This window comes from Staurois parvus, unplaced genomic scaffold, assembly GCF_062004578.1.
Source record: "Staurois parvus isolate SC_StPar_1 unplaced genomic scaffold, SC_StPar_1.0 ptg000470l, whole genome shotgun sequence".
NCBI lineage: Eukaryota > Metazoa > Chordata > Amphibia > Anura > Ranidae > Staurois > Staurois parvus.
The window spans coordinates 5,860,945-5,871,168 of NW_028318266.1; the positions used below are offsets into that span (position 1 = coordinate 5,860,945).

The 10,224-nt window shown below is 40.0% G+C and overlaps 1 protein-coding gene across 1 annotated transcript; it reads right to left on the reverse strand.

The window, feature by feature from the left end:
• Positions 1-6,320: 6,320 nt before the first annotated feature.
• On the reverse strand, positions 6,321-7,267 carry LOC149452653 (olfactory receptor 1468-like). The gene has a single exon (XM_089689234.1). It carries the CDS (start codon positions 7,265-7,267, stop codon positions 6,377-6,379), a length of 891 nt encoding a protein of 296 aa, XP_089545360.1. The 3' UTR covers positions 6,321-6,376.
• Between the last annotated feature and the right edge of the window lie 2,957 nt (positions 7,268-10,224).

Genomic DNA, 10,224 nt, shown 5'->3' on the forward strand with positions numbered 1-10,224 from the left:
CCTAGCATGCTCATCTCCAGGACTTCGCCAGAGCCTCTCCCATCCTCTGGAACGCTCTACCTCAATATGTCTGGCTATCCCCTACCATCGCTGCCTTTAGGCAATCCCTGAAAACTCATCTCTTTAGGGAAGCTTATCATACCACCAAATAGATATCACTTGCATCAGCTCAATCCCTACAGTTATAACCTTTTGTACCACTTGCCCCACCCTATTAGATTGTAAGCTCTTATGAGTAGGGCTCTCTTAATCCTCTTGTTTTGATTATATTATAGCTGTACTGTCTCCCTTTTCCTATATATTGTAAAGCACTGCACAAACTGTTGCCGCAATATAAGTCCTGAATAATAATAATAATAATATTGAATGGAAATAGAAAACCTATGGAAAATTTCAAATGTAATGCACAAAAAAAGTCATGCTTCTTCTTCAGTCAGACTTCTATCATGCTCATACATCATGTCTAGAGATGAGCGAATTATTCAAAAATTCGATTCGGCTGATTCGCCGAATTTGCGGGAGAAATTCGATTCGATGCGAATTTAACTTATTAAAAGGGTTTCTAGGCTTCAGAGAGCCTTTATATTAGTGCAGAACACTGTACCTTTAATTTAAATGCCCTTGGAGTCTGCTGGGGAAGAGAAATAATACTGTCAGTCAGTATGACATGCAGATGAGTGCCGTCGATCTTAGAATCACCGCACACTTCACTCATTTGGGCAGTCACGGGGCACGACGAAGAAGAAGAAGAAGAAGAAGAATGAAAAGAAGAATGAAAAGAAGAAGAAGAAGAATGAAAAGAAGAAGAAGAAGAATGAAAAGAAGAATGAAAAGAAGAAGAAGAAGAATGAAAAGAAGAAGAAGAAGAATGAAAAGAAGAATGAAAAGAAGAAGAAGAAGAATGAAAAGAAGAAGAAGAAGAATGAAAAGAAGAATGAGAAGAAGAATGAAAAGAAGAATGAAAAGAAGAATGAAAAGAAGAATGAAAAGAAGAAGAAGAAGAATGAAAAGAAGAAGAAGAAGAATGAAAAGAAGAATGAAAAGAAGAAGAAAAAGAATGAAAAGAAGAAGAAGAAGAATGAAAAGAAGAATGAAAAGAAGAAGAAGAAGAATGAAAAGAAGAAGAAGAATGAAAAGAAGAGGAATGAAAAGAAGAAGAAGAAGAATGAAAAGAAGAAGAATGAAAAGAAGAATGAGAAGAAGAATGAAAAGAAGAATGAAAAGAAGAATGAGAAGAATGAAAAGAAGAATGAAAAGAAGAAGAAGAAGAATGAAAAGAAGAAGAAGAAGAATGAAAAGAAAAATGAAAAGAAGAAGAAGAAGAATGAAAAGAAGAAGAAGAAGAATGAAAAGAAGAATAAAAAGAAGAAGAAGAAGAATGAAAAGAAGAAGAAGAAGAATGAAAAGAAGAAGAAGAATGAAAAGAAGAAGAATTCCAGTACAGCAAAAAGTGTATCTGCAGAGAGCTCCGCTATTTCTGACAGTTCTCTGACAGTTCCTTCACATTTACAGCGGTTGAAACATTGTATCTATTTGTTTCCGAATAAAAACATCTGTATCCTAAATGGAAACAAATAGATACAATGTTTCAACCGCTGTAAATGTGAAGGAACTGTCAGAGAACTGTCAGAAATAGCGGAGCTCTCTGCAGTGACACTTTTTGCCGGCTGATCGGGGAAAATTCGATTCGTGCATCCGAAGTTTGCTAAAATTCGGATTCGGTGCGAATCAAATTTTTCCTAATATTCGAAACGAATTCCACTTCGCCAAGTTCGATTCGCTCATCTCTAATCATGTCCAATAACAGGATCATAAATGGAACATGAAGAAATATTTGACAAATAGACTTTATGTACAAGTATACTAGAAACAGTTACACCAAACACGGTAGATCCAGACAGATAACATAAATAAACACACTTTAACTTTCCAAACATATCAGTACATATAATTTAACTTGACTACAGTTCTGTGACATTTGTCAGCTTGACAATAATATCACTAATGTTCATGTAACAGTGGGCGTATTCATGATCTATGGGGAAAACAAGTTACAAGGAGACCATTTTTTTTATTTTGTATTGACTTATTTAAAATTAGCTTCTGTTGACAAATCTGTATCCATAGGTTAGAAAAATTAAAAATGTTTGAAAACCTAAGAATATTTGGCACAGTCAGGATCCTGCAGAGTTAAAAGTGAAAATGAAGTTGCTGAGAAGGGTTTATCCCTGGCCATAAGGGATCTCCTGCATGGTAGGGGTTAGGAAGAGACCTGGCAACCTACCCTGTAAAAATAATTACTAAGAGAATTCATGGAAAAAGTTGTTTGCGAGTGGCGGTCCATGCAATCGCCAAGGGTTGGATACTACTGAATGGATAGATAGGTAGAGAAGGGTTCAATGGGAAGTTTCAAAAGTGGATATGTGCTATGGCAAGATGTACTAGGTAAACCTGATACAGCCCAAAAATTATTTTAAAATAAATTCTGCGTTGAAGAACTCGAGTAGGATAAATCTGCAGCCACTCGATTTGTGATACCAAATCAAGCAAAAGACAAACAGTGTAGCGCTATATCAACTACATGTGCAAAAACACAATTTGTGGAAATACAAATCATACAATTAATGTAAATTCATGTAACCTATTTAAAGTGCTAATAGTGCCAAAAAATCATACATATACCAATTCATAAATAATGTAAATACAATCTGTGCAGTTATGCCACTAATTTATAAAGAAAGGTATAGATGAATCAGAGTGACTTGCGAGCCACAGGTGTGATAATTACTAGAGGATCGCAAACATGAAACACATAACTACAACTGTGTTGGAAATATCTACAAATATATGTTGCGCTCCTAAATACTTCTCAATAAATAATAATTACATTATTACCATTAAATTAATTCAAATTATGATACAAATAACTAATAAAAGTGTATAAATACCAAAAAATATTTAAATAGATAGTTTCAACTAATCAATCTCCTCCAAATAAATATCAAAATAATTCCACATGAAATACTCCTCTAAAAAAATTTTTTACCAAGTGCTCATAAATCATCTATTAGTGACATGATGTACTTACTAATACCCTCAATTTCATTTATATTCATAATACCCTCATTTAATATAATAAAAATAGTAAACCAACTAATAACCCTCAACTAAAACGCATTTAGATGATCCCCCATAAATAAAAATAAGCAAATGCTCATAAATAATTAATAGTGATTAGTATGAATCCAAATATCATCAAAATAATAGTCCCATTGAATAAACAATTGTTTATATATAGTGACTTGGTGCTTGTTGTTCTTCAATTTGTGACTTTTGTGAATCCTTCAAATAGTGAAGATGTGCGCTCACCTCCTTTGATGCCTGCAATTAGGCTGTACACGCTTTCGGTTCACTTTCCCTGGAACCTGCTGGACATATACTTTTGCTGGTGAAATAGGGAGATCCTTCCTTTAGGAGTAATGGATGTATCCTCTGGTGGCTGATTATCCCCTCAGGGATTACACACTCCTTTTGTTATCCCAGACCTCCTAATTATCCTCTCCTTGTATTACTCCGCATGCAGGAAGAAATAGAGGACATAGTGCTTTACCTTTTAAAACTTTTTATTCCCACCATCCAAGTATTAAACTCACATTACACAGGTTTAAGTAACACAATATCCCATTGGAAATCCTCTGCTGGCCTCTGAGTCATACACCTGCCGTCTATCCTGTTGTGCGGCTCCTCTCCGAGTGATGACGTAGCCCCTCCCTTGTTTATTCAATGGGACTATTATTTTGATGATATTTGGATTCATACTAATCACTATAAAGAAAGGTGCTCCAATATATCAGTTCAAAGCAAATGTCCCAATATACCAATCCAAAATAAATCTTCCAACAAAGCAAGAACTTTTTTCAGTGCTGAGGCTTCACTGTGCAACAGTTACATATTTGGTATGGTTGAATAAAGACACCAATCCATCCGGTTCAATCTGTGTGAGTGAGTGTGCATATTTATGGCTCTACCACTTCCCCTTATCCCTGTATATTGTGTTCAATAAGAAGCCCATCTAAAAGTGAAATTAGTGAGTTTCATATCCTTACTACCTAACAATAGAAAAAACCCTATACAGTTTATGGTAAACTGCTTCTCGTCCAACTTCATTGACTGGCCACATGTATTCTTGTGTGACCTGAGACTAAATAGTTTCCTCCCAATACTGGAATAGCCATTAAGATATTTGTATTTCCCTCTCATATACAATCTTTAGCGTCTCTTCTCTAGAGAGGGTAATTTTATTGTTTGCAATTGTACTTCATAATGGAGGTCCTCCAGCCCTCTTATTCATTTTGTTTCCCTTCTCTGGACTTTCTCCAGTTAATGCACATCCTTCCTGAGGACTGATGACCAGAACTGGGCAGCATACTCAAGACCAAAACCAAAACCAAAGTTTTATAAATTGGTAGAATTCTAGTTTTATTTCTTGTGTGTTTCCCCTTTTTAGTGCATGCTAAAAGCCTACTGGTATTGCTTGCTGCAGCTTGGCATTGCATGCTATTGCTGAGTTTGTTATCAACTAGGACCCCCAGATCTTTCTCTATCTTTGATTCCCCCAGAGGTTCTCCCCCACAGTGTAGCTTTTATTCACATTTGTAGATGAAGTAAAAAATGTGCTGTGCTATGACAGAAAGCAAATAAATACATAAATAAATACAAAATATCATAAAAACAAAATCACAAATTCATAAATAAATATTCCCAATGTGAAAAACTATTAGGTTAGAAGTGTCCAAAACCCAACAGAAAGAAAAAATTACCACATCCAAAGTTGAGCTGATTGAAGAAAAGACATCCTGGAAAAGTTAGAAAGGGCTTCCACCAAATCACACCATGCACGCTTGCCAGATATCCATAATCCTATGGTAAAGGAAGATCATGGAATGATTTGATATATGAATCCCATGGAGGTCTCCTCTAGCGTATCCCTTGTAAGTGATGCTTGGATCGGCACATATCTCTGCACAGGGAAATTCACAGATACTCCTCCATCCATCAAATTAATATATGAAACAAAAATGGAGAATCCAACATAGTGTAAAACCTTCCTCAGATATTTTATTAAAAATGGTAAAACACATATAAAAGATTGCAATAGGGTGTGTGTACAAGCAATCTGGCTAGTAAAGAAGATGGCCTCCAATGGACTTCCGGTTACACAATGACGTCACAGAAGGCTTCGCCCTATGCATTGCATTACACCTGAAGTCTTCCAGGGCATGGCTCATATTTTCTGCCCCCAAGTGCATCACTTTACGTTTCCATGTAAGCTGGAACCTCATTGAACCTCATTTCTCCAACATGTAAACAGGAAAAATAAGCTTCTTACCAAAGGAAATGGACCATTCAGACATAAATGGTCAAATACAATATATATGTGCCCACATACTTAAGCCAAAGCTTCCATGTTCCAATGTTCCAGTCAGTCCTAATAGGTGTCAGTACCATGAAAAAATAAAGCTGCAAGCCTCTTACTGAAAGCTATGGACCATTCTGTGTTAAAAATGGTCAACAGTGCTTTAATTATACATGCCCAGCAGCTCTCAGGCTCCACGTGTAACTGAAAGTAATGGAAAATGAGTATGTGCAGACCATAGTGTAGTAAACTCAAACACATCTTATTTACATATACAGTTCACATACACATGAAGACGTAATGCCACTCACCTATATTGAATACATTTCAAACCTGGCAGCTTGGAACGCCAGACACCCACCAGCACCTTGAGTGATGACATCACACCTAAGCCACACCCATTGCATTTTGACAGGAAATGACATCATCAAGGAGGATTGCTACAGTGTTAATATTTACTCTTGGAGGTTAAAAAGGTTTGTAATGTACAATAGAGCAGAGGAGAGTCTTGGGTATGTAGGTCAGCATTGAAACAGAAGTCTGAATAGAAAATAAAGATTTTCCAGTTGCAGAGAAGTAACTGGAGGAACCAAAGAATGTTTGCTGCTGCTTTGTGGTCAGGGGCGGACTGACCATTTAGCCACTCGGGCACAGCCCAGGGTCAGTAGGGGGCCCTATGAGATGCCCTTGATACCTTTCATAGGTTTTTTTGGGTGTGGTTTTAGTGTGGGCGAGGACACAGGGACCCCATGATTTCCTATTGTCCAGGGGTCCCATGAGTCAGTCCACCCCTGTTTGTGGTTGAGGTTATACCTTGGGAGGCCAATGTTTCCAAGTTACTTCAAGGATCTATATGAATTTAAAGAAATAGTCAGTGTAATAAAATGACCGTATTGCCCTAAAATAGTTTAATAAAATTACCTTTTGACAACAGGGTCTGAAACTAGGAATTGATTTTTATTAAGGGTTTTGAATAATAAGCTTTTGGTTAAATACAACATTTCTTACAATGTCCTGAATATCTTTGTTTCTCAAGCTGTAGATGAAAGGATTTAGAAAGGGAGTAAAAACAGTGTACAACAATGGCATTATCTTCCTGGTGGTTCGTGATTGTCCTTCTTTGGGAATCATATATGTGGCAGTTAAGGTTCCATAAAACATAAACACAACGGTGAGATGGGAGCTACACGTTGAAAATGACTTCAGTGTTCCCGAAAAGGAGGAGATCTTTAACAGAGTTAGAACAATATAAGTATATGAAACCACAATCAGAAGGAAGGGTAATATTAGCACAGGAAAGCTCAACAAGGTGGCCTCCATTCGAACTTTGGATGTATCTGAACAAGAGAGTTCCAAAAGAGGATTTATGTCACAATAGAAGTAGTCAATAATGTTTGGTCCACAGAATTCTAATTGACATATGCCGAGTGTAAAAATAGATGTCACAGAACAACTCAACAGCCAGGATGCAAGAACTAAAGTAATGCAAAGAGTTTGTTTCATAATAGAGACATAATGCAGAGGAGAGCAGATGGCTACATAGCGGTCGTAGGACATCACCGTCAGAAGGTAACATTCAAATGCTTCTATTGAGGAATAAACACATTGCTGAAATATGCAACCAGAGTAGGATATGGAGGTCTGCCCATGTAGGACAATATTTAACATGTTGGGAGCAATATCTGTGGTCAGCATGATGTCAGATATAGAGAGTTGGGAGAGAAAAAAGTACATGGGGGAATGAAGGGTCTTACTGTACCACACCAGCATGATGATCAAAAAATTCCCACATATTGTCATAATGTATATAATAAGCAGCAAGGTGAAGAGAAGCAGATTGTACAGGGCCATGCTGCTGAATCCCAAAAAGATGAAAGTAGTGACATTACCTTTGTGTGTGGTCTGTGGGACATAAGCAAATACATTTTATATATGTATATATATATATATATATATATATATATATAATATTATTAATTATTTATTTATTTTATTTTTTTAATTTTAGCAGTAAAAAATAAAAGTGCATGTTCACTTTGCAAAGTTAAGGATACTAAATAATGTAAACTTGTGTTTACTGTAAATTCCAAACCACATTTAGAACAAGAGCTTTAAACATTATATATCTACTTATAAGTAGGACAGACCTAAAGTGAAACTATGAACCAGTGGCGTCCTGAGGCAGGTGCAGGGGGTGCGCACCGGGTGACACCTACCGCACAGGGTGACAACGGACCCGCTCCACGAAAAGGTAAGTTGTAAAGGAAGCTGATAATCCCTGCAGGATGGATCCGATCCATCCTGCAGGGTTCGTCGGCTTTCTTTACAACTTACCTTTTCGTGGAGCGGGTCCAGTGTCACCCCGTATAAGTTGCATGCCGACAATCCCCGCAAGATGGATCAGATCTGCGGATTGGGGAGCATAATGGATCAGACTCCGATCCATTATGCTCAATCTCCATTCTGCGGGGATCGTTGGAGGGGGTGTCACCAAGTGTTATCGCACCGAGTGACACCAACCCTAGGGACGCCTCTGCTATGAACAAACACAAAATGACATATGCATATACAGAACATACAGTTGTGTTCAAAATAATAGCAGTCAGACATCACTAACCGGATCAATCACTGTTTTTGGTAGAAATTATATTTCTACATGGCAAATAATTTCCTAGCAGGTGTAGTAGAGTAATAGAAATCCAACAGACCCGATCATTTTTTTCATTGAACTTGGAAGATGTAGGTTTCTCCCTGAGCTCCGGCACCCTGATCCTCCATCCGCTGCCATCCGGGGAACGGAGGCTACCCATAACAGATCCCCGGCTGCCCGGACCTTACCTGACATTTGAGGAGGGGTGTTGAGCCACTCTGCCCCTTCTCTGAGCATGCGGGGCGGATTGAGGCCTACCGCGGCGTGTGAAGCTGCGGTGTTTCCTAAATCCGCGGCTGGAGTGGATCGCCGCCGCGGTTGGATCGCCGCACTACCGCCCTGCCCACCAGCCTCTGGACACAGGTCAGCTATTGGGACAGGCTGGGTGGGCTTCCCTGATCCTTCTGGTGGCCCTGTGGACTACATCATATCCCTGCAGGATCCCAGCAAGATGCTGGGGATCTGATCTGTTGCAGGAATAGTGCTGGATGGGGGAAGGAATCCTTCCTAATAACCCCCAGTGGATAAGTCAGGGGTGTCTGGAGTATTTTTTGGCAGCCTCTACACAGTCTGCATACCTGGCCTATATACCATCACCATCTACATTTCACAGACTGTATCATTATGTTGAACCTTCTGTGAACACCTCCCCGGTGGGGGACACATACACGAGCCAGGGGGAAATGCCAGAGTGACCTCCCTGTGCCATGCCACCGAGACATTTCTCTCGGCCATTGGGCTTTTACACCTTTACGTATCACTTCAATAGTTTGAGGGTGCCCTGGAAACCTGTGGACCACTCTCGGCAATGCACCGCACTCCCCGCACTAAACTTAAACATCGGGCCCGACAGCATTCCCCTTCGCAGGGCCATATCGCTAAGCTGATACCTAGCCTGCCTGAGCCTGATGACAACACCCAGCTTCCAGGTGATCCTGAGTCTGACGGCGATAGTCAGCGGCAATTCCCATCGGGGATGGCTGATTCTTTTGAACACAATCCCGAAGCCTTGCTACACAAATTTCGTGCTATAGTGTGAGAGGAGATTACAGCTGCCTCACGTAAATTATCTTCTGATCTGGCGAGAGGCCTTAAGGAGTTGGGCCTTCGCGCCCACCAATTGGAACAACAAATGGATCTGGCGACTACAGTCTTGGAGGGCCACGAACAAGAAGTGGAGGATTTACATGCTGAGCTGGACACTTTGAAAGATAAGTTGGAGGATGCTGAGAATAGAGCTCGCAGGGATAATCTCCGCATCCACGGAATCCCTGAGGCAATCTCCGATTTGCAGGGCACTGCCACTGCTCTTTTCCAGGAGCTGGCCCTTGAACGTCTGGAGTTTGACCGTATCCATAGAGCTCTAGCACCTAAGCCCACGGAGGGTCCTCCCAGAGACATTATTATTAAATTCCACTTCTATCGCACTAAAGAACGTCTACTGCAGGCGGCTCGGAACCGTTCGGTTTTGGAGTTCCAAGGTCACTCTGTTCATCTGTTTGCGGATTTGTCACCAGTCACGATTGCCAAACACCGTACCCTGAGACCTTATCTTCAGATTCTTCGGTCAGCTGATATCAAGTACAGATGGGGCTTCCCTTTCAAGCTTTCATTTGCCTTTCAAGGTCGTCAATTCCAGGCCTCTTCGCCAGCGGATCTTCGGCGTCACTTTCGGGAGCTTAATCTGGAGGTGCCACAATCCCAGAGTGAGGAGACTCCAATACTTACGCATCTTCGAAATTCCCAGTCTTTGCGTAAATCTCCTCCTATTCAAAGTGGTTCACAGGCCCTTCGATCCCTACAGGCCCAGCGCTTTCAGGAAATCTCTGCAACTTGATGTTTAGAGGCTGGCCGCCAGTATGTAGCTTAGTCCCATGTGGATTTTTGCTGCCGCTTTCTAGACTTGAATCTAGATCTGTCCATGGATTTCATATCTCCGAGTGTTTTATCTCTTCCAATTCAGAGTGGATGTTACTTTTCTCTGCACTGATTGGTTGAGATTTCTATTGTCCTGCGCGTTTTGGATTGCCTTTTTACAGGTGTATTAGCCTTAGTTGTTTGTATATTATTTTTATATTTTATATTAATGCCGAGTTGTTCCGGTGGATGGTCGTGTCCTCCATCGAGCTGGCTAGTGGTCTGGTCTTCTGCCCCGCCC